This window comes from Mytilus californianus, unplaced genomic scaffold (genome assembly GCF_021869535.1).
Source record: "Mytilus californianus isolate M0D057914Y unplaced genomic scaffold, xbMytCali1.0.p SCAF_6, whole genome shotgun sequence".
NCBI lineage: Eukaryota > Metazoa > Mollusca > Bivalvia > Mytilida > Mytilidae > Mytilus > Mytilus californianus.
The window spans coordinates 74,968,356-74,994,380 of record NW_026262712.1 but is presented as its reverse complement, the minus strand read 5'-3'; the positions used below and the strand labels follow the sequence as shown (position 1 = coordinate 74,994,380).

Sequence of the window (26,025 nt, the reverse complement as noted above, 5' to 3'; positions counted from 1 at the left end):
TCAAACAGGGTCAGTAAACACTGATTTAACGATGTATTAGTTTCTACTTTTGTAGCGTTTAGAAAACAACAACAAACGCCACACAACGTTTACAAAATTTTGGTTAGAAAGAAATGCACTCTTAATTTCAAAAGTGTTAGTCGTTCACATTGATAGTATTTAATAGAAAATGTGGATTTCGTGCATGGCTCCTCAAGACAAGATTCTTAAAGAAAATCCTCAGATTTATACATACATACGTAAACATATATAATTCACTTGTTTATTCATGTTGTGCTAGCCTTTATTGTTTACAAGAAGTCCTAAACAACCTTTACAATCCAAAAAAAAAAGCTCGTGTCGAGTCACAAAAGTCGAGCGCACCCTACAGGTATACTTGAATAGGTCCATGTTTGTACTTGTTTAAGCTAATATCTTTATTTAAAATTTTGTTTCAGGGAAATCATTGCTAGCACTGCATTCAGTTATCCACTTTTAAGTACATAAGTGTCAATTTTAAATTAAAAAAAAACAACGAAAGGGTACATTATCTTTAAAATTATATGTGCTAACATTTTTCGGCATGTTAAGTGTACTTGTCTTATTTGAAACCTTGTTGTATAGTGATATTTTGTATATATGTTACAGTCGGTTGCAAGTGCTTATGTTTTTTGTTGATTGTACATAATGTGCCGACTAAATAAAATTTACTTACTTACTTGATCTTACTATCAGATTCCAGTATGTGAAATGTAGAATACTTAAATCATAAATACTCTAGCATAAATATAAAGCTTTGACATTTATGGTTTAAGAGGTAATTCCATAAAAATGTATACGATTTTTGATAATAAGTATGGATCCCGACGTAAACAATCTATAGATTAGATTTTGTTTCATATGTCATCAGTTTGCCCACTGTTCCGTACACATCATAAAATTTAAAAGCAATGTTGCTATTTATAGATATACACATGCGTGACGTGTCAGTCTGCACAACACACGCCATTTTGGTCAGCCTTCTGCAGATTGTAAAGATCATTTGTATAGAATAGTAAGTAACTCGTATCAAACTTGCATTTATCACTTTTATTTTGTATGACCTTTGAATATCTGTATTTACCCAAATTGCACCTATTTTAACAGTTTTTTCACCTACGTTTTTTGTTTTTTATGATCCAGACAAAAGTTTCCATTCTCAGATTCTGTTCTTATTTTGTAGACCTATCATTATTTACTATATAGTTCCGCAAATTTAATTTTGAATCCATATTGAATCATAGAAAAATGGGTTTGAATTGACCTCCAACTGTCCAAACGACCCATGATTCCGTAGTGAGGACCCGAGTGAGGAGTACCCAAATTATAAAAATCGAATAACCTATGTTTTGTTTTGTTTCTCCGAGTAATTAGAACAATTTGACAACAGTCCATGCTAACTATTCATTTTTTTAGAAATGGATGCCTACATGTACAGTAAAATATTTTTATAGCTCATTTTGAAAAGTTGACTTTTTGTGGACGTCGCATATCGACGTTTCCGTAGATTTTACGTTTTCTTACAATACTTCATCTGTTGATACATGATACTGTGATCGTTTTGTGTATATTTAGCTATGTCGAAAGACGTGCATAATGTCAAATCATAAAAATACAAATTGTTTAGACTTTAAGAAAACTTGAAAGAACATGAAGAAGATTTCCGCAGTTTTTTTTCTAAATGGGTGCAATTTGAGTACTGTTACGTTATATATATATTACCTATCTGTAGTTTAAGATCATGCTTCAATATAATTAATGCATCCATGAGTAATTAATGATTTTGAAAAGAGTTCTGTCTAATCTTTTAGAATTATTTGTGTGTGGCAGAATATGTTGCCACAACCAGAGTAATCCTTTGCCATTTCCTTTCATGTTGAAGTTTAAAAAAAAAACGTATTTTTTTTCTATTAAATATGCTATCATGGCTATAGGCACTGTATATCGATATATTAGAATAAGAGGTGTGGTATGATTACAAATGAGGCAACAGAGACCAAATGACTTAGAAGTTAACAACTATAGGTTACCGTACTATCTTTAATATTCAACGAGCGAAACCCATATTGCATAGCAAACTATAAAAGACCCCGAATGACAAATGTAAAATAATTCAAACGAGATAACTAACGGCCTGATTTATAAATGTAAAAAACGGTGAACGAAAACAAATATGACAAACGACAAAGTTAACAATAAATTACAGGCTCCTGGGTTTGGCCTGGCACATACAGAATGAAGCGGGATTAAATTTGTTTGCTGGCTCCCAACCCTCTGGCAGCACAACATATTTGTTTAATGTTTGAAACGTCATGATTTAAAACATTTAGAGCTAATTTCCTAATGCTTGCTTTCTTTGTTTGTATAAATGTTTGCTCAGGCATTGTAATTAAGATTGACATCTACAATCAATAGATAGGCGGGGCTTCAGCTTGTATACATTATACTTAACCCCCCCCCCCCCCCCCTTCCCTAACCTTAAATCCTGGATCCGCCCCTGCAAGCCAATGCTTAAGTATGTTTATTAATCCACTGGCGTATTTTATGAGTGCAAAGAAACATTTAATTGTTTACTCAGGCAGATAATTTGGGCGACGTACACATTATTACAATCGTTATTGTTGTTTTTGTTGCTGTTGCATGTACACTTAAAATTTTCTCGGAAGCAATTGAGATAAAGAGAGGTAAAAAATTATATTATCTTCAGACAAGTGTTACACCATTCATGGAATGTAGAAGCTCCTTTTTTTGTGTAATTAGAGACACAGATTGTGTTGTACACGCAACATTTTACTCTTACAGCAAGTCTATAAATTGAACATTTTGATAGAGTTTTCAAAGGGGTCATTTAATTTGCTTTTTATCTTAAAAGGCATATGATATAGAAACTTTATGACACATGAAACATCATGCAAGGCTTTTCCTTGCCAGTTTTTGTAAGTTTTAAGTTTCAATTTGAGAAAAGAACTTATATTTGGTAATTATAGCTATTGTAAACATATCTTGATTGTTTCCCTGTCATACGGTACTTTAATTTTTTGACACTTTTTCAAGAATTCTCTGATGTTTACTCGGAATTATTTCATAAAACTGAAGACAGAGTGTAACATTAACCTAGGCCGATAAATATCTTGTCATGTCTGTCGAGAAACACATGCCTAAAAGATGTTCATATTACATATTTACAAGCATAAACAGGTTTTAATCATGTTAATTGATTAGGATACTGGTCTGTGACAGAATTTTGAGGAGCACACATAACAACCAATTAAAATACCAACATTGACCAAGAAAGTACTTTTATTTATTTTACGTATTTATTTTTTAAATTTTCTTTTCAATGTTTTCAGTCACCTCTCTTGTATATCGACTGTACAACTATATAATCATGATAATAAGAGAGCTATTTCCTCACAGGTCGTTGTCCATTATATATGTCGGCATATATATAATCATTTGACTTGATGTATTGCACTAAAAAGGCAAAATGCACCATATCTCTCAGAATGTTTTCGACAAGAATTCAGGGGCGGGTCCAGGTGAGGGCGTAATGGGCGTACGCCCCCCCCCCCCCTTTTTAAAAAAAAAAAAAAACTTTCGTAATCTGCTTATATTGTTAAATTAGTGCATTTCACAATTATTTTATGTTTTTTAGCAAAAATAAAGTCCAGAAATATTTTCGCATCGCTCCGCTCGGCGAAAGATTTCATTCTACGCCCCCTCTTTCAAATATCATAGAAACGGCCCTGTAAGATAACATCTATGATTGTATATTCATTTTATTAAGATCAACAAATTCAGTGCTCCATAAACGAATGACAAGTGTTAACAACACAACTATCTTATCATAAACATTCACAAAATCAGCACCTCTAAATGTTTATGTCATTGTATGTTATAGATATTCTTCAAATTATGGAGATTTCTTCCGAAGCGAATGTGGACAGTACTAAAGAAGTCGAAACCGCTGATGTTTTTAATGCTGTGTAAGTTTTATTGTAAAGTAGTGAAAACAAGGAAAATCTAAAAAAAAATTGTACCAAATCTGGATATGCCATTTTCACCAAGGATATTACAAATTTTAGTCGTTCGATTAGTTTTGAAATTATGAACAGTAAAGGAGATGGTATGATCAGTGCACTTTTTAGCCCCTTAAATACGAAAATTAAAAAATAAGGCATATCTATCAATATATCATTTTGGTTTTCACAAGACATATGTCTGCCAGATATCAGTATTTATTTTGTAAATCATGCCTAAAATTTGCATTAAGGTTTCAAACTTTTAATTAAAAACTGCAAAATAACCATAATAGCGTCATTTGCCGTATACATTTAAGGATTAGCCAAGACCTTACCCAAAAATATATTTTGCTACAACGATGTGGGAAAATAAATGTTCATCCTGCAATCAGCCAAGTAATCACCGTACAAATAACACATACAGAAATACAAATTTGGTTTTATTTGTACTTGTACAAATAAAGTCTCCTGTTACTCCGCTCCCATGTTGAGCAAACGGTTTAAACTATGTCGATTTCTTTGAAAAACCAAGAGACAACTATTCATGACTTTTGATTTAAACAACTGAACCTTAAAGTCCCGGGTGTAGATTACAGGATAAAAACAATATGTGGACAGTGTAGGAAATCGTTTTTACAGCCTGATCAGATTGATGATTGCTTAGTTTATGACAGTTTGAATGAATCTCCGTCAGATAATGCAATGCATGAAGTTTGTTGACTATGTTTTGGAAACATATATAACCCCTGAATCAAGATATCCACCATATTTTTTCTGCTTTGCACCAACTGAGAATTTCAAGAGAACCATCAACGGACCAGAATCGTTCCATGCACATTTTAACGATCAGTTTTATTCAAAACATCCAAACATTTTCAAATATGTGGACGTAGTAAAGAAGATTCAGGCAACAACGTATATAACAGTGAGATTCATGGACACACCGGCTTTCGTTAGACGATGGAAGAAAGAAAAAAATAACTTTATATATCTTTTGACGAAATTTTCCGAGATGAGTTTATCCGGACCGTTCCTTACAAGTTTTGTGCCAGTACATAATAACAATTTTACTTCAGTGTATAGTGCTTAGAACAGACTTATAATTTTACTTTTGGTTTTTTGATCCCTGTGATTTATAATAAAACTCAGTTTTAAAATTATTATCAAAAGTCTCTTTTTAAGAACTAATCAGTGTATAGTGTTTTCGTTGTGGTTTTAGGATGACTGATTTGTGATGGATATGTTTTATTATGCAACCAAAAACTGTGTTTAAAAATAAAGGTATTATTACAAGGCTCTCATGAATAATCTATTATTTATACTATTTACCTGTATAATTGGCGGAAATAAAATGTTTTTATTTTGGCGCAAATGAAATAGGGTTTGTGGCGTAAATGAAATGCCAATTGGCACAGAAAATAACTACTATGATGGCTGACATATACGCGCGCATTATTAACCAAACAAGGCCGTTATATCAAATTATTTGGAAAGAATTGAAGAAGTTTTCTAATCTTGCTCTAATCATACCTCCTCCTTAACAGAAAATTAAAGTTTCAATCAGTAATATTTGGAAAGAGCGAAAAGCGCTGACTACGTTACTGTTCTGGTGATATCATCGGGGACAAAACACAAAAACTTTCCCCCAGTTGTGGTATCGACCCAGTGATTGTAAAAGTGCATCGATCAATTTAAAAAAAAAATACGTGAAAAAATAACAATTCCGTATAAGTTACAATATTTTAGTCGTTAGATATTTTGTGAAAAGTGCTCCAGTGTTATGATTAAGCTTGCAAGACGCACAAGAAGCGCGTTTCATGTACACAAGACGTATCAACCGAGCTCGAATTAAAACAGCTGGAAAGCAAAATCGATAACGAGGTTGAAGAGCATTCAAACCCAGAAATTAACAAAAGCTGTTACAAATCTGGATGAAGCCATTATTGCCGGGGGTAGAAAACCTGAACACTTTATGAACATTGAATTTACAGAAAAGAATAAAAAGCGATATGTATGCCTAAAGTTTATATATATATATTCGGTTTGTTGTATCGTTGAGTTGCTGTCTCGTTGGCATATATTACGATTAACAGTTGTGTCGAGTTTTGTGATTGGATAACAACACAGAGATGTCAGTATGTACTCTATCTTGAGAACTGTCGGGGTATATACGAATGCAGAGGGGGCATTAAGTTTTACCCTTGTCCGTCTGTACGTCCGTCCGTCCCGAAATTGGTTTCCGTTCTCTAACTTTAGTTTGCCTCAACCAAATGTTATGAAACTTATACACAATGCTTATTACCACAAAATACAGATCAAGTTTGAATTTGGGTGGCGTCAATTTTACCTTTCAAGAGTTATGCTCCTTTACAAATTAATGGAAAAATTGCTGAATTTTTCGTTTCCGTTCTCTAACTTAAGTCTGCCTCAACCAAATGTTATGACTCTTATAAACAATGCTTATTACCACAAAACACAGATCAAGTTTGAATTTTGGTGGCTTCACTTCTATCGTTCTATAGTAATGCCCCTTTACAAATGGAAAAATTGCTGAATTTTTCGTTTCCGTTCTCTAACTTAAGTTTGCCTCAACCAAATGTTATGAAACTTACACACAATGCTTATTACCACAAAACTCAGATAAATCAGAATTTGGGTGGCGTCACTTTTATCGTTCTTGAGGTATGTTCCTTTATAACGTTATATGCAAGCGGGGGCATCATCTGTGTCCCATGGACACATTCCACATTTATTTTATCCTAATGTAAGCTTTTTAACAACTTACCTTGACTGAAACTATGCTTCGGAACGATTACTAATTCGAATCAGCTGGACTTGTCAGCGTATATATGCTTTGGCTTCCAGTTTTCGATTGACAGATCCGGAACGAGGCTCTCTGTCTTCCGTATCTGTCTCCTCCGCCAGTGGAGCACCACCGACCCTACCCCGAGGTACTACACTCCCTCTGACTTTATAAAAAAAGGATTGAATCAAAAGAGGGGGGAGGGGTCAATTCCGGTGGCGATCACACTGGTGTGGATAAAAAAGGGTTTTTTTTTGGGGGGGGGGAGTACAATAAACATGGGGACCCTTAAATTACTACAAACGGAACCCCCATTTAACACTAGGACCATGGAACCCCCTAGTAATTTTCCCCTGGAGCAGACTATATACAAACTCAATTTAAATTCAATTTTAAATTCATTACTGATAGCCAACGGGCTAATAATTCATTAACTGTAGCCAACGGGCTCTAAATTCATTAACTGTAGCCAACGGGCTCTTCTTGTTCTAACTATATACACAGGAGGACAGAGGCCAGCCTACGTGGTCACTCCGTACAGACGGCCACCATTGAGGCGTGCCAACCGCAGTATCTCCCGTGGAGATTCTGCCCTCACCTCCCCCACTGCCTTAGCCACCTCAAACAAGTGATGAGGGTGGCCATGTCGTGCGTTTGGCGGGGGAAAGTAAGGTGCGTCACTCTCCAGGAGGATTCGATGCGGTGGTACCATCCTCATGGCGTCCTTCTGCTCGGTGTTGAAGGAATGAACGCCAATTCCAAAACCAAAATATGCATTGCAGAAGGAGCTCTGCCACTCCCTCACCTGGTCTATCCCCCCTGGAAGCAATGAAGGTGAATGAGTTGCACCGGATTGATTGCCAGGCCCGTCATCACCTTCAAGACCTCACGATGAGCCCGGGCGTGAACCCGGTCCAGTCGGTCGCCTCTTATGTGCAAAACCACAGGCTGGTTAAAGCGACCCGACTGGAGCGCCCACCTCAAGGTCGAGATCTGGCGGGCCTGTAATCTTTCCTCAACCGTGAAATCCATCCCCACCTCTCCAAGGGCAGACACACTGGGGTGAGTTACCAGCTGGTGAAACCGGTGCTGAGTGGCATCTTCAAACTGCCCGGCACTCTTGGGGTGGATCCCCACTGCCCCCACCCATCCCGGTTCCAGCCTAAGCGGCACACGGGGCCAGGTCTTGGGATCACAGAAGACTGCCACCCCTCCTGCCAGCTTGATTGGACCCACAGGAGCAGGGGTCAACCTTAGCCGTAAGAAATCCCCCAAGGGTGTCCGAGGAGGCATTCCCATCTTGATTAGGGATCTATCCAGGTGCATGTGGCTATCAAAGGCCTCTGGCAGATCCCTGCACAATCGGGACTCCACTCCCCTACTCCCTGACGAATCTCCCGTCGGCGGCGATCCCCATGCCCCCACAGACAGAGGTGAACTTCTAGACCCTAGACCTGATAGTGCCCGGGTAGGACTGGGACACGGAAGGGACATGAGGGAGGGAACGGACCTGGGAGGAAAACCCCTGGAGCTAAACACCCCTACCTGCCCCATGGGCCTCGGAGACTCTGGTGTGCAAACTGGAGTCCCCAACCTACAGAAAACTCCTGCTATGGCTGGGGGACTCCCCTGCTCACTGGAGGAGCTCGCCTGGGATGGCTCACTAGAGCTGAGGTGAACCTCCCCAAGAAAGGCCCGGCGCAGACCATCCTGTAACAGAGCCATCAACTCGACCTGCGCCCTCCAATGCATGAGCACTGCAGGTGAGTTTATCGGCGACAGACAGAAGGTCCGGGGGACCTCCCACTGTGCCAATCGGCACACCGCTGCCATGGCTACCCACTCAGCACTCAGGTCCTCTGGGGTCAGCCCCACAGTCTCTAGCTATCCAATCACCCACTGGATGGGGTTCCCCACAGCAGAACCCCCTAGGGCCCGGAAGAGTGTGCTCGGAGGTGAGACGCACCCTAGCTAACCCTGGGTCAGACACCCCCAGGTCCCGGAACACTTCGGCCACATGTTCCGCCAGAATGTGCCCTTCCAGGCCTGGCCCCCGGGCTTCACAGCCGGAAACTGGACAAGACAGTTCAACTCCGACCGCTCTACCCTGCCCCACAAAGCGAGATGTTTCCACCTCACTGAGGGCTGGGAAACCAGACTGGCCCTGACACACCCCACCCTGACCTTTAGCCTCCACCCTGTCCGCCTGGGGTGAGGCTGCCTGCATTGGAGGTGAGGAGTTTGCCTCGGACTTATTTCTCCTCTTGGCGGTCCCTGTCTCTTCTGTTCTATTTACTCCTCTTCTTCTCCACCTCCATCTCCGCCTCTCCCCAAGTGGGGCCCTCAGACCCCCCTTCCGACTCCCCATCTTCCCCTTGGGTCCCCTTTCCCCCACCTACCTTGACTGGGAGCACCAAATCCTCCTGTACCTCGGGGTCCAGCCCCCGCAGCTCCGCCTCTAGGACTGTCACTATTAGAACCTCCTCTGTGATGGAGGGCTGCAGCGGGGTGGATGGCGGGCTGCCATCCCCCGAGGCCTGTCTTTCTGCCTGTTCTTTCTGGTCCATCTGAAATAAGTACTAGTAAACCTTCGAGTGCAGGGTGACCATGGACACGTGCACTCCCATGGAGGCTGAACATCCAGGACACTGGTAGGCGTCCATTTGCTCGGCCTCCTCAGGAGTAATGTTCACACATCGTCCATGAAACCATTCCCTGCACTCGTCGCACATGATCATCAGACCCCCATCATCTGGGCCCCTACACGAACAATAAATGTTTCTGCCCCTTTTTCCCTTTGGCACCAGCTCATCTATCTCCTCCCAATTTTTCCCCGTTATCACCTGGGCCTGTAATTTTCTACACCAATTAGAGACTTCCCTATCTGTACACAACTTGATCCGGTCATGGTGTGCCACTACCATATATATATATATAGCCTTCCTCATTTTGACCCTGTACAGGTAGGGCGTGAGACTTTCCAACACCACCCCCGGGCCCTTCCATGAAGGCGTTAATTTCCTACATTTTCCCTTAATGGTTGCTGTATCCAATTGATACACTAAGTCCCCCACCTGAAACCTCTTGACCACCACCTTGAGGTCATAGTCCCTTTTGAGACGTTCTTGTGCCGCTTTGAGATTGGCACGGGCCAATTCATGGGCCCCTTGGATCGCCCCCTCTAGGTCGGATACATATTGCTCCCCATCTTTGATGTTTCCCCCTTAGGGCCCCTTAAACATCAACTCCGCCGGCTGATTGACCTCCCTTCCAAGGTCTCAGAGGGCTATCTGAGAGGTTGATCACACACAACACTGGGTCTTGACCCACCTCATGTAAAGTCCTGGGTATCAGCAGATTGCCCTCGGCCTTTGCCTGGATGATATATTCCCGACCCATGGGTTCGGCCAACACCCCTATCACTCTTTTAACCGAATTTGCTGGGACCATGTGATTCTTACCGGCCCGCACCCCTGTTGTTTGGGGCAGCAACCTAGCCTGACCCCATGACATCTGTACGACCTCCCCATGGATGGATAGTTGATTCTTATGTAGGTCAAGTGATATGCCCTGTTCCCTAAGGAAGTCTATTCCCAATAGCATTTGATCCCCTATTGGAGCCACATAAATGTCCCAGGTGTATTCCTGTGTTCCAAGCCCCACCTGAAAAGGCCCAGCGACAAAACCGTTCATTTGAAGGCCTTTTCCTGCTGTGTTCATGACCACCTCTTTAAGGATCGGGGGGGGGGGCTCTTTCAAACTCTTATAGAGTTCCTCAGATATTAAGGTAACCTGAGCTGCGGTGTCCACAACGGCATCAACCTTTTGACCCTGGACTACAACAGGCACCCTATACATGGTCCCACTTGTTAACTGGCTTATTGTTACCATTTCTTTCTCCCCTCTGCTATAAGGTCCCCTTCCCGATCACTGTTTGGGCTGTCATCGCACAGTGTTTGTTCCCCTTCCTCCCCCTACTCTTCACCCTGTGACTCGGATTCAGACATTTCTGGTGTTGCTGGCCAGTTGGGCTCACTTTCAGATGCCCCCCATGGCCATGCTGTTTGTGCTGGATCCACATTGATTTGGGAGTGAGGGTCTGGTGGGTTAGTAGGAGGGAATTTCTCTACCCCTGGTTCTTGTGGAGGGGATTGTTCGACAAGTATGTCCTGTGTTGGCAGTTTCTGAAAATCAGTGACTTCCTTAAAAGAAGAGCCCTCTAGGAGGGCCAATTGGTCCCCATGGGCCATTCCTATTTGACTTATGGTACCCTACCTATGAAGGTATGACGGGAGGGGTGGTTTGTGGCTTATTACGAGGTCCTTTAAACTCCTTGGTTTAGGGGCCAGACTCAGAACTAATGGCTTCGGACCTAGTGGTGGAGCATATGGTATAATTGTCCCCACCCTTACCTCTGGTATCAGGGCTGACACTTTTAACCTCCTTTCTGGCGACACGACCATATATGGCTTGGTGGTTATGTTGATGCCACCTGATTTTGTCCACCGCCTCTTCAATACTCTTGGGTTTAGCATTGGAGGCCAACATTCCCCCCTCCTTGTCTGAGGCCCCCTGGCACAATCTCATGACCGCCTGTTGGTGCATGTGATCCTCGGGCAGGTGGCGAAAGGCTTTTGTGGCGAGGGATAGAACTCTGTCGGCCCAGTCCTCTAGGGTTTCGTCCCCACCTTGCCTGGCAATGTTAGATAGAACCTGAGCGGTTTCTGGCAACTCATTGAACCCAAACCGTTTGGCCAACTTACTCACTAAATCCTCGTAGGACAAATCATGCCTTCTTTCCACCAGCAAGGCATAAAACTCACTGGGCTTTCCATCTAAGGACCAGCACAATTGGTCCTTGCACTCCCCTTGAGACCATCAACTGACCTGGCACAATCGCGAGAACTTAGCGTAAAAAGCCTGACATTAGTCTTCCCATCGTACTTGAGACTCTTTTGTAGGATTGATGGTTTACCCCAGTTGGCCCCCTTGGCCTGTCTTGAAATCTCTGGGTATCCGACCCCGCCATAGCCTCCTGGTGGTCATATGCATCCCTACGAGAACTCCTTTGGTCTCCAGTTTCCCGTCTTGCTGCCCCTGGGTACCCCATACTACTGGCCTGTCTCGTCACTGGGGCCTCATTTTCGATATGGGCGTCTCTAAACCTTGGGCCCTCACTATCGGTATACCGGTTAGCTAAGCCCCCCCCCCCTCCCCCCCCCCCCCTTTCCCTGCCTGTGCTCCCTGCATTGCTATACCGGGATCGAGGTGTTTCCTCATACCTGTAGTCTCTGGTATTCTCATACTGAGGCATGGGCTTGTCCCCTCTGTCCTGGTAGACCCCGTCTTCCCTGAACCCCCGGTTAAGTTCCCCACCATCTTGCCAGTTTAGGTGCTGGGAGGGGGAAGGTGACCTAGCCGCCCTTGCCCTTGGCGTTTCTCCTGCTGGGGTGGGGTAGTCATGAGTGGTGTGCCCCCTGCCGCGTGCCTGTATTAGATTATCAATACGTTGCACTTTTTCTTAGTGCCCTATCTCCTCCTTGCAAAATTTGTCAGCCCCCCTGTTGGATGGCAAGGAGGTACTAAAATCCATGGCATCCATGGCTACTTCCGTAATTCTCATATATGGGACATACCGGAGATCCTCCAACTCTAGGATACCCTTATCCTCCCTCAATTCCCAAATCTTTGCTGCTATTATTGCCCCAACCCCTGGAATTGATAACAATTCCTCAAAAGTAGCTGAGTTTACATGCACTCTAGCCATGGTCACACGAAATACAACTATGGAATGAACTATTTAAAATTGGGCTTGTACCGGTGTCTCTACTGAAGGGCCTTTTTATTTGGTATTGTTTAAAACAATAAGTTTTATAACTGGGGATCAAGCTTATAAGTTGACCTCAGAGGTATTTTTATGCAAATGGGAATTAAGTGTATGTGTGTAATGTTTGAAAGTTAGACACTTACAATTTTTCTCCTTCTTTTTTTTATTTTAACTGCTGCTGCACTGTTGAAAAACACGTAGTGCAATGCGCGGCTGAATTGGATTCAGCGGTTACACAATTCCCTACAAGGGTTTTTCAGAACAAATATGGGGTTCACACAATTCCCTACAAGGGCTCCGCAGACGGTCAAGTGTGAAAAATCTCTAAAATTACAAATCCGTGACTGAAACTTAGCCACAAAAGTTTTTCCCTTCCCTGTGCTTTGACTTTCCCTCCCGAATTGACTAGACCAGCGAAACCGTGGGTAGCCAAAAACTAGAAATAGGTGACCTGTCAGGGATCCCCTAAAAAAATGGAGGTGCTGTTTGGGCCCCTTTTTGAAGTATTCCTCGCTTAAGAATTCAACTCCCCGAGTGAATTAGTACGAGCAATGCTCGCAGCGCCAATGTTTTTAGCTTTTTAGCAACTTACCTTGACTGAACTATGCTTCGGAACGATTACTAATTCGAATCAGCTGGACTTGTCAGCGTATATATGCTTTGGCTTCCAGTTTTCGATTGACAGAGTCGGAACGAGGCTCTCTGTCTTCCGGATCTGTCTCCTCCGCCAGTGGAGCTCCACCGACCCTGCCCCGAGGTACTACACTAATTTGAACCGCAATAACGTCATCACAACGAACGTTGCTATGTGACGCAGTCTAACGCTATACAGAACAATTAAAGAATTCAGCGGCTCACAAAGGGAAAATAATGATGAATATATATCCGTCGATCGCCGATTTACACATCAAATACTAAATTAATGGCTAAAAGTGTTATCAGAAATTATTGCATTCACGATAAAATCACTTTAATTTACTGCAAATAACAAAATCTTTCACGTATGCGGATAAAAATTTCAGTTTGGGTTTTTCAATATTTCTGTTGTCAACATACATAAAAAGTCACTAACATACAAACAGTATACATGAAAGTTAAAAACTTTATTGCAAAATTATTCTTAACCAAAAAAGAAAATTGTTAAGATGAAAAACGTGCATGTAAATGAATTACACAAAATGTTTAGAAACATAAACTGAATATTCATACTGCATGGTGAATGTTCAACAAATACTTAGTACTGGACAAATTTACATTAAGGCAGGTGTAATCCGTATTATATGTGTAATTCGTGTTTCAGACAGGGTATGTAAGGTGACATTCCCGGCTTAGGGTTTATATCGCACATATTTAATAGATAAATTAGTCCTGATAAAATGTGTCCGTGGGGACAAATATTACTAGTATAAAAAAGTCCATGGTTACAGAATTTACTTGTATATTTAGTCCGATGTCAGTAATGTATGTCCCCAGACTAATTTTCCTATGAATTCATGTCCATGACATCAATATTCCTATGTAAAAATTCCCATGTCCTTTATTTTGATAAGAAAATTTGTAATGAAAGAAATCATTTACATGTAAACAATGAAACTTGTAATTGTTATGTTTGACTGTTGTTTGACAGTAATGCATTAATCTTTTTATAAAATGTATGTGCCCAGACTAATTTTCCTAGGAAATCATGTACAGGTCATTAAGATTACTAGGTAAAAAACGTCCATGTCCTTTATTTTGATAAGAACATTTGTAATGAAAGAAATCATTTACATGTAAACAATGAAACTTGTAATTGTTATGTTTGACTGTTGTTTTAACAGTAATGCATTAATCTTTTTATAAAATGTATGTGCCCAGACTAATTTTCCTAGTAATTCATGGTCCAGTTCATTTTAAAACATTCCTAGGTAAAACAATATCCTAGTCCAATTAATTTTGACGTCTCACGTCGTAGGAAGGCGTCACAGAAACAAAATTGAAGCCTTTCAAGACGTCATGATTCTTTGGATTAAAAACGTCCATGTCCTTTAATTATATAGGAAATTGTAATGAAAGAAATAATTTACATGTAAACAATGCAATGTTTAATTGTTATATGTTTTTCAATTGTTTAACAGTTGTGCGTTAGATTATAAAATGATTATTAATATTTCAATATTTTGTTTAAATATGGGTGTTTTTTTGATAATTAAAGCGGACTTTTTTTCCTATGAAAATTGATATCATAGACTTCGATTAAAATTACAAATGTTCCTGTCTTAATTTTAATACTGATTCATTTAAAAAATGTCTTAAGCATTTTAAGAAATGAAATTTTAAAGGAACTTTTATCATAGGAAAAAACAAGAATACAGATATATAAAAACTTTCCTAGGAAAATAAGTGCCAGACATATTTTACTAGCTAGGGACTTATTTTCCAAGGAAAATTTATCCTGGGACTTAATTCCTAGTAAAAATTATGGTCACGGACTTGATTACCTAGGAAAAAAAGTCTGGCAGATATATTTTACTACCGGACAGAATTTACTGCTACACTTACATGTGTATTACCTTTTATTTATATTTACAGAGAGCATTGCCTACCATGTAAGGAACAAGACAATGAGAAACTAGCAGTTTATTGGTGTACCAACTGTTCAGAATTATTATGTGAAAATTGCTATGGTCATCATAAAGTTCTTAAAGCAACCCGAGACCATAAAATGCTTAGCATAGTCGATTACCATATAATAGGGAAAAGTATAGCAGAATCAGAATCCTACTGCCAAATGCACCCAACAAAGGGAATCAAGTTTTTCTGTGTTACTCACAATACTCCTTGCTGTAATACATGCAAAGAGGAGACACATGGTATAAAATGCAATGTGCAGTTAAAAGATGACATTTTGAAAATAACAGATGTCAGAGGAGATATGAACGCGATGATTGAAGCAATGACGAAAATGGTTGAAAATATGCGAACAGAGTTGCTTAAGGATCGCTGGAATGTCTCAGATTTGGAAAAGCAAAAAACTGTCTTTTATAATGAAATGAAAAAAGGTCGACAACTGGTAGAAAATTTTCTTGACAAGTTCGAAAACGATGTAAAAGAAAAGTTTGAATTAGCTTTCTCTGCCGCCAAAGAAACTCTGTGTGACAATAAAAGGAAAATAAAACACAAACTAAATGTTGTACAGAAAAGGACAGAAACTGCAGAAAAGATAAAAGAATCTGAATTTTCTGAGTTTAAAATGTTTCTTATCAAAACTAAATTTCATACAGACTATTTAGATGACCAAATACAAATTGAAAATCTCCTTAAAGGAATAAAAGATGGTCTTTTTGTTGCGCAACCAATTTATGATTTGAATCACCAGGCAAAACAAATAACCCTCAATAAAGGATTTGAAGTGGAAACTGTTGGTCAAAGCCATATCGGTAAAAAGCAACCAGAGTTTGATGATATTGAGTTCAGTTCATCAACAGTAGAAGCAGAAGAGGGTATTATAGACGAAAACGTCCACCTAGAAAAAAATATTCCATTAGATGGTGTCAAACACACCTCTGACAACATACTCACTGTGAAATCTGATATATACCAGCTAAAGGAACATTTCTTTATTGAACGTCGTAATAAAGATATTATGGTAAATTGCATAAGATTTCTTTCAAGTAATAAAATAGTTCTGACAGAAGATTCCGATTCCAGAATTCTGGTTTACCAGACAAATGGTTATAAGATAGGTGAGGTTGGTTTTGAAGAGGATCCAGATGAAATTGCTGTCATTGACGAAACTCAGGTTGCTGTGTCTGTTAAGAAGAAAGTTGTTTTTGTAGATACTGTCGAATTAGAGACTAAAATAAAGAAAAATCTCCGTGATTACATTTCAGGTCTGTCTTATGCAAATCACAAAATATTTGCATGTTTACAACATAAAGGCGTTCTTATAATGGGACTCTCTGGAAAAGTGCTTCGAACTATTCCATTTATTAAAGGAAGATTGTATATTTGTACAACAATTAATGAAATGATTTATTCTGTGAAATATGGAAATTCAAACATGTTCCAATGCTATGATATTAACAGAAACAAGAAAGAAGTGTACGCTTTCACATGTTCCAATCGTACGTTTGATGTTAATGGAATAACATGCGACGTAGACGGGAATACATATCTTGCCATCAGTGAAACTGAAATAATCAAAGTTGATACTGCAACAAGAGCAATTTCAACAATTTTAACGGCAAAGGAAGGTTTAAACAATCCTTATAATATTGATTGTTGTGATAATGGAAATAGACTCTTAACCATTGACAACGGAAGAGAAGTGAAAATTTTCCAAAAACTGAACAGTTAAACGCGCAAATCGGGTGGTTACACTGATGTTAAAAACTTTCTTTAATGATTATTAAAATAACTAAATCAACTTTTGAATTCACCGGTCTCAAATTGCCTTATTAGTTATTACTATCATTTCTTGCTTGTCTTCAATTGTAAACTCTTTTCATCTTAAACAGTGAGACATCATAAATCATAAATATTTTACGTATACTCTGAGGCTTTATTCTATAATTAGTTCACACTGCAGTTCTGATATTAAACTGTTTTATGAAAACAGATAAGACGTGCATTCAAAAACAAAAACGATTTTCTATCGGAATAAAAACGATTTGTTTTTTTCAAAATGTATGTTGTTCCTGGAATCCACTGATGCATGCTTTTGTAATTTTTCTATCAAATGACATACTTACCAAAACAATAAGCCTTTGCCTAAAAGACTATAATTTACTTTAATTTCGATAGTATATTTACTTTGTTTTCGAATTGCCTTTACATTTGTAACTTTGAAAATAATCAAAATCTGTATTTACACATCAAAATTGCAGTTTGTAGACATATTTATAATTATTCATAATTTGGTTACATATTCAAAATGTTATCATAATATTACTTAATACTAATGATAATTACATCAAACGGCGATATTGTGAATCTTAGTAAAGTTTCAAAAGCCTTTTTTAAAGACCTGTATGAATTAAATCAAAGAGAAATTTACACAACCAAACATCTAAATGTTAAAAGCGATAATTTTGAGAAAAAATTCAAACATGACCATTTTTTTAATGGGACTGGTAACAAGATCTCGTCATCGTGACCATTTGGTGTTATTCATACAATTGTGGAATATTCAGCTGATAGGACCAAATCAGAAGGGTTGGACTTGTTGGATGAATGCATTTATCTGTTATTTCTACAAATAATATTGTTCCATTGATTTATGTAATATAAAATGAACCACTTATGTGTAAGCATACACACACCGAAGACTTTGTGTATTTTCACCGTACACTAATACTTTGAAAAAATTAAAGCTTGATTAAACGTTTTTCATCTCTCAAAAAATAACTTAGATATTTTTTTTTTGTTGGTAAGATATTGCAACTGTTGAGGACAATACTACTCTACAGATTGGTACATAATTTATATATTGAAAAAAAAAGTGTGACGCAATATGAATGCTCCAATTATGTGCCTTCCTTGCATATTCTCTAGTTTATGTTATTTACTGTTTTTCCTTCTTCTCAATTAACAATATTGTAAAACCTTATATTGTATTTTTTCAATATTCAAATCGACAGAACATAAAGGTATTCATGATTGTGTAGTTCATTAGTTTTGTAGATAGAATAAATTAAACAATGTCTGAACAAATCTGTTCAGGCGATCCTCCAAGAAAAAATAACGCACGTTAGTATGTCTGTATTCAATAAAGGACATATCGAGTGTTTATAAATACCGTATTGATTTTTTTCATTCTATCTTGTATTGAATAGATGTTCCATCGGCGAGCATTTCGCCTTTAGCATTTTACTATTTCCGGTGACTGCACGGACTTATGTGTTGTTAAATCATGCTTGACGTCCGACCTTCTGTGAAAAACAGCTTTATTGTTATTCAGGTACATAAGGTATCATTTGAAAAAATCCCAGACCACTAAAAATATACCGATAGCTTACTCTTATTGCTTTGAAGCAAACAGTTTGATCAATTAGTCTTAAGAATCTGCTGATATCGGCTGAAGTGTCTACCCTACCATTAAGGTTATTAATAATGGAAACCTACGATAAAATTCTGTCAAATAAAAACATATTACTATATAATACCGTAATGTAAGACATATAAGAAAAACAAACACTGGTATAAGGTCCAATTATCCGAATGACTCATTATTGACCGAATCACTCACCACAAGTGGCCAGTTTTCTGAGAAAACCATCCACCTTTTGTGTGATTGGCGGGCTTAATGATGACAGTAAATGTTTGATTTCTTAGCCAGTTTTGTTCTATTGACATTACTTCATGGATTTGTTCTTAAATTTACAGTTGTGGCGTGTTCGTCAGTTTGCAAAGAATTTCGCTCAAACCGATGCTAGGGGCCGTCTTAAACTTGCAGTGAGTTGAGAGTTTTTTGCTCCTTGTTGAAGGTCATAGTGTGACTTTGAGATTAAGAACAGCATTATAAGCGTTGTTTCTTCAATGTTTGTGTTTCTTGCTGTTCATATACTGATTCTATGTTATGATCCTTTCTTTTCTATTATGAATGACATTAATACTAATACATTGATTTAATATCACTTTATGAGAGTATTTAGTAAATGGTTTAAAAGCTGTCTTTTCTAAATGATGGCATTGTTTCCTTATTCTCGAACATTAAAGTCCCAGGGTTTCCATTTGTCTTATAAACCATTTGAGAATTTTTCATGAAGGTAAACCTATTTGAGTCAAGCTAAAATATTTTTTCTAGCTCAGGTTTTTCCTTGGCTGATCTAAAAATAAGTTTCAAATACTGCTCAGAGGTGGCGCCAATCTCGTTCAAATGACCAATTATTCCCCTAATCCATACTGGTCAGTTTTGTTGTTAGAAATCTTTATATGTGTGCTTTGATCTTTTGTCTTTACATCGAAGAAAACTGAGTTCGTTATATCTGGGGTAACCAGCGAAACTTTAAGAGCAATCATACATAAATCCCTTAAAATAGTTAACTCCTTATTTGATTTATTTTTAGTATAACGTTGAATGTTCGCTTCAGAATCAATATCTTCTTTCTCAGCTCTAGCGTAATTGACGTTAAGAAGACTCTAGTTAAAGAGAGGCGAAAGATACCAAAGGGATGTTCAAACTCATATGTCAACAAACTGACAAGCTTTGGCAAACAAACTGTACTGCAAGTGTCCAATTTATATCGTAAAACTGCTGACTGAATAACCCTGTAAGAAGAACTTATTTCTATCAATTTTGTTAAATATAAGGCTACATGTATTTTTTTTCTGGCTAATTTTTCAACTTCTGTCAATGTAAATTTCTCCCACCTTTTACACGCATAAAAAAATACTTATTGTTCGCATTGCTTCGACTAGTAAAAACAATATCTTGTGTTCTAATTCCTCAAAAACAGTAAATCTTAAATCATCTGCATTACCCGGTTCTACGGACCGATACCTGTAGGAAAAATGAAATATAGTCAAATCCAGCATTTTGCCTGTACCAAGTCAGGAATAAGACAGTTGTTTTCCATTAGTTTGATGTGTTTGAGCTTTTGATTTTGCCATTTGATAAAAGACATCCTTGGAGTTCGGTACTTTTGATATTTTACTTTTTGAAATCTATTGATTTTTGTCGAGCCTTCGACTTTTGTCGAAAAAGCGAGACATAGCTATCCTACATTCCGTCGGCGTCGTCGGCGTCGTCGTCGTCGTCGGCGGCGGCGTCCACAAATATTCACTCTGTGGTTAAAGTTTTTCATATTTTAATAACTTTCTTAAACTATCCTGGATTTCTACCAAACTTGGACAGAAGCTTGTTTATGATCATAAGATTATATTCAAAAGTAAATTTTGTAATAAAAAAAAATCCATTTTTTCCATATTTTACTTATAAATGGACTTCGTTTTTCTGCCAGGAAACATTACATTCACTCTGTGGTTAAAGTTTTTGAAATTTTAATAACTTTCGTAAACTATCCTGGATTTCTACCAAACTTGGACAGAAGCTTGTTTATGATCAAAAGCTAGTATTTAGAAGGAAATTTTGATAAAATTTTGTTCCATTTTTTCCGTATTTTACTTATAAATGGACTTAGTTTTTCTTCCAGTCAACATTACATACAGTCTGCAGTTTAAGTTTTTAAAACATTTATTAGATTCATAAATTATCCTGGATTTTTACCAAACTTGGACAGAAGCTACTTACAATCAAAAGATAGTATAGAGAGGAATATTTTTATTAATTTTTTTCCCTCATTTTTGTTGAGCCTGCGATTAACAGCAAAAGTAGGCGAGACACTGGGTTCCGCGGAACCCTTACAAATTTTTCTCATATAAAATTTCTAGCGCTGCCTTCATTAATTACTGGGGAAGGTTATTTTTTACTATCTTTAATAAACGATTCAAATCAACAATATTATCATTCGTGGCGTGCACAAAAGGTCCATATGGTGCTGAAAGCCATACAGGAACAACTAAAGTGCTATCCGGTTTATCTTGTTTCATTATGTGTATATGATATTTACGGAATGTAAGCACAATATTCTAAAACAAAAATTTATTTTCGACCATAAAACTTGACTGCGCATTTGCTCTGCTTTTCTACGTGCATTTTGTAGTCTTTTCACATCTTTTTTTGCTACATTTCCACATTAAAAAAAAAGTCCTTTACATATTAAACCTGATTTAAGTGATAATTCATAATAAATGTTTTAAAAACTTAAACTGCAGACTGTATGTAATGTTGACTGGAAGAAAAACTAAGTCCATTTATAAGTAAAATACGGAAAAATGTATTTCACCAGAAAATTAGGGATCCTACATAATCCCTAATTATAAAAATTCACTGTCAGATATACAGCGTTGTATTTCTGAGATTGGTGGCACTATCCATTTGTTTTATTTTCCCCTAGGTGTATTGATAGTATCAATACTTAATCATGTTAATGTACCTGGACACCAGTGTTGAGAATTTAATATACAAAATCAATAATTTCTTCGTCTGTACCATATAGCCACCATATCCCATGCCTGAGACATCTATGTACTCTACGCAAGAGTACATTTCAACAATACTCAACTCTCTTTCATTCAATTTGTTCATTTTTCTCCTACCAGAAAACTATCTCATCAAGAGCTTTACTGCTTAATAAAACATTAGCATTCCCGCTTGCTATATATAAAATACATTCGTACATAATGCACGTATGTAAACTAACTGCAGGACCAACCGCCAATTGCATAGACAAAATCTTACCAACGATTAAAAGAATAAACATTGCGGAAGTCTATATTTCTCCACTATCTTCTGTATTACATATTCTGATTCCAGACAGGCGGAAGATACCAAAGGGATACTCAAACTCATAAGTTGAAGACAAACTGATTACGCCTTGTCAAAAACAACGGAAAATAACCGGGGGTGATTTCAGGTGCCTCGGATGCTCAATGTATCTAACATTTTGCGTGTGTCAAATTGCCATACAAAACTTAATTATACAACAGTTAAGCTACGTGTCCAATAACATTTATCTTCTGCTACCAAACACCCAGTAGCGTGCAGTACTTTCTGAACAAATTCCTCTAGTTTCATGATCTGTAATGGTCTCATCGGCCCCGCGTACACTATTGTCTAAAACATGATACATGCAACTGTCAAATATTTGCTTATAACCCTTACAACTTTTGTGAATATGTAACCAGCTGTAGATAAACCAAACGGTAAAACCTTACTTTTGTGTTGTTTCATTGTTTTTGTTCCAAGCAAAACATGAATATGTCATCTGTGGTTCGTATATTTTTGCATGGTTGTGAGCTGATCTCAAATCGCATGTGAAGCAGTGATCTCCATTCTTACACGTTGACTGGCTACGCTGGTATCTTCACATTTAAATCTGAATTTATGAAGATGCGGATTATTGTGTCTATAGTATAAAACTAGTTTTAATTTATATTTATTTTCAGCTACAGTCAACGGATTGATTACATTCGGTCTACAAGAAAATCTTTTAATGCATCCTAATCTAATAAACTGGAAATCTTGTTTTCTAAACATTCCAAGTTTTATAAAAAAAAAAAGTATATAAAAAAATATTGAACTCCAAGTCAAATTCAAAACGGGAAAGTCCATAAAAAACTGACAAAATCAAACGTCATCAATCAAAGGAACAAGTGAAAAACAACTGTCATTTTCCTGACTTGGTACAGGTATTTTCCGAAGAAAACGGTGGGTTAAACCTGGTCTAACGAAGATTTGTTTTTAAATATCTCATTTTGGCCATTTTGGTTCAGGGTAAAAAGGTATTGATAACTATGTTCTATAATGTAAATAACTGTCTTATTAGTAAATAATATTGCCAATAATCAACCTAAATTTTTAATTTCTAAGCAGGTGAAATTTTTAATGAAACTTTAACGTTTTTAATACAAACGCTGTTAGATAAATCATTAGTATTTAATATAGTACACATCCTATAAGGCTTTGCTTCATGTATGTATCAATCCTGTTCATTGTGTCCTGTTCTCTAATGGTCTGATAAAACACTCTCATAACATGCCTGCTTGATACACAACAGGAATGCTAAATGTACTCTGTTAACAGACTATGCTGAATTGAGAAGATTGAAGGGCGCTGTAAGGTTTTGGACTTGTCTTTAATATTTTGTCATTCGTCCTTCTCGACGCTTTGTTTTCTCGTGTTATATGTTATTCGTCCTCCAAATATTCTGCTATTCTGAGTGTTTACTACCTTCACTAATGTGCCAAATTGAACCCGCTGTGTTTTCATTGTTTTCTTGAGTGTCAATTGGCAAACTTCTGACCTTTTTCATTTTGTTGGCGATTTTAGTGTTGACCTTGAACTATTCTTTGTTTCCTTTTCGTTTGAATAGGTAGGTTCAGACATTTCAGTTTCCAAAAGCCAAAACTGATTATTGGTCCCCCTACCGACGAAGTCGAAGGGGACTTTAGGTTTGCACTCTGTCTGTCTGTCTGTCTGTCTGTCTGTCTGTCTGTCTGTCTGTCTGTCTGTCTGTCTGTCTGTCCGTCCGTCAGTCAAGCAAATCAGTTTTCCACACTTTTTCTTCGTGCTTGAAGATATTGATTTGATAATTGGTTTATAGTTTTATCATGACAGGTTACAGATCAAGTTCAAATTTTGTTCCGGTCTAATGATTTTGTGCAGAGTTATGGTCCTTGGACTTAGAAAATTCACTCAAATAATCAACTTTCCACGTTTTTATTTTCGTCATGCTTGAAGATATTGACTTGATATTTGTTATATAGTTTACACCATGACAAGTTATAGATCAAGTTGGTATTTTGTTTCAGTACATATTTTTAACCGGTAGGGGACTATGTATTGCCAGGCAATATTCACAGAATGCTTGTTGAAATGTGTTTATACGGCTGGACATTAGTCTGTCGATACTCTGAGGAATTTCGTTTGATTCTAGCTCATAACGTCTTTAATTTTATGGTCGATGAGCATATTAAGTTCAGCCAGCCTTGAAATGTTTTGGGTTAACGTCTCCGGCTAGAAGATATTGAAGCACAAAGGATGCTATAAACAGTTTTGTTTAAAATTCATGGGGTTATCCCCCAAATAAAAATAGCCATGGAGAGAAATCTCTTTAATATATATAATTGGTGAAAAATTATCAGGTGTTTTGTGTCAGATAGTTAGAATTAGATAGTTACCTTTCAATAATGATAAGATAATTTTAAAAATTATGAATGGAGACTGTATGATGCTTCTTTTTTAAAGGGGAGACAACATTGTAAACGTCTTGCTTTTTTGTACCATGAAGTGTCATTTTTCAGGGCCAAATCTAAGAAATTCATACAGTTTTGATTATCTGAAATGTGTCTGTATCATGCTGTCATTGGTATACACATGATGTGATTTTAAGTTTTTCATGTTGAGATATGGCAGAAATGTTTTATTATGTTAAAATTGCAGTTATTTGCACTTATTGTTATTTCATTTTAAACTTCGGAAAGGTCTCATTCAAGTGATATCTGGTTTTGAAAACTATCTACTACCACTAAGGGGTCACTTATGCATGGTCCCTCACGATATGACGTCAACTAGGAGAACTGTTGATTACACCCAAAAAATAAATCTCGTTTTCACCTCCTTAACATTAGAATTCTTACTGACACAATCACAAATGGTTGTTTTCCGTAGCCACGTCTTAAACTATGGAAAACAACAAAAAACATACAGTTATCAAAATAGATTGCTTGCCTTATTTTTCCTTTTGAAGAGGACACAAAAATGAAACGACTTATTGAACTAAGCTTTGAATCGAATCCATTATAAATTATCATCTTATTATTGCCAAAAACAGTAATTGTTCATGATATATTACACTTCTATGTAAAGTAAAAGGGACAATTTGGAGCTTTTTTGACCATGTGAAATGACCAAAAATAAGATAATCAAATGATACCATTTTGTGTTACATATTTAAACCTAACTTTCTAAATTTTATTCTTGAGGAAAATCAAAATATTCGGTAAGTCCTGATGGTGCAATTGGATTGTGATGGCATACAAATGACGTCATAGTGACATTTTCAAAAACCATATATTCAGGAACATTTAAGCTCATATAGTATAGAGTAACGCATTGCATAAAAGCTTTTTGTACCCGAGGAGATACGCACAAAATACCCTTCATGTGCAACTATATTTTAGTAAGACATGTATTTTATATTATTTCATAGCATATGTGAGTCAAATTGTCATAACTGACTGCGAATTTTCCATTTGACTGTATTTTCATGGCTGTCTTACAACTGGCTGGTAAATATTTAAAGTTTACAGTGCGATTTGATATATTATTAAAATACATAGATTCTGCAATTTATTCTGCAAATATGAAAAAAATCGAAATTCAGTTCATTTTAGGGATAATTTGACCCAAATTGTACATTTTCCTTTTAATTTTAGAGTGATCAAGATAGTAACTAGTGATTATTTAATTGTCTGTCAGATTCTATAAGCAATTTTGAATCTAATAAAAAGTATAGTAAGTTACTCGTATGAAAATTACCTTCATTTTGTATGAATCTGCATATCTATATATTCACTTCACTTCTAGGCACACACTATTATAAATAAATGACACTAGTGCACCGTCATAAAGAATGACGTTATTTCCATAAACTTATCATACACTAAGTGGTATACATTTTTTTAAAACAATTTACGTCAATTTTAACACTGTTGTGTTCATATTTGTATTTTAATCTGAAGCAGCAGTTGATTTCTACATTAATTAAAATTAGTCACCTCCCCAGGAGGAAGAATTCCTTTTTACTCTA

The 26,025-nt window shown here is 37.4% G+C and overlaps 1 protein-coding gene across 1 annotated transcript; it reads left to right on the top strand.

The window, feature by feature from the left end:
• The first annotated feature begins 951 nt into the window (after nucleotides 1-951).
• On the top strand, nucleotides 952-18,317 carry LOC127704964 (uncharacterized). Its single transcript, XM_052209205.1, has 3 exons — nucleotides 952-1,033; nucleotides 3,920-4,004; nucleotides 15,242-18,317. Exons 2-3 carry the CDS (start codon nucleotides 3,934-3,936, stop codon nucleotides 17,007-17,009), a joined length of 1,839 nt encoding a protein of 612 aa, XP_052065165.1. The 5' UTR covers nucleotides 952-1,033; nucleotides 3,920-3,933; the 3' UTR covers nucleotides 17,010-18,317.
• Nucleotides 18,318-26,025: the final 7,708 nt, after the last annotated feature.

Bases quoted from the DNA above. Each gene is read 5' to 3' on its own strand.
- LOC127704964 (XM_052209205.1), top strand. From the start codon at position 3,934: ATGGAGATTTCTTCCGAAGCGAATGTGGACAGTACTAAAGAAGTCGAA. The intron at 4,005-15,241 runs GTAAGTTTTATT...TTATATTTACAG, and splicing joins GCTGATGTTTTTAATGCTGT to AGAGCATTGCCTACCATGTA.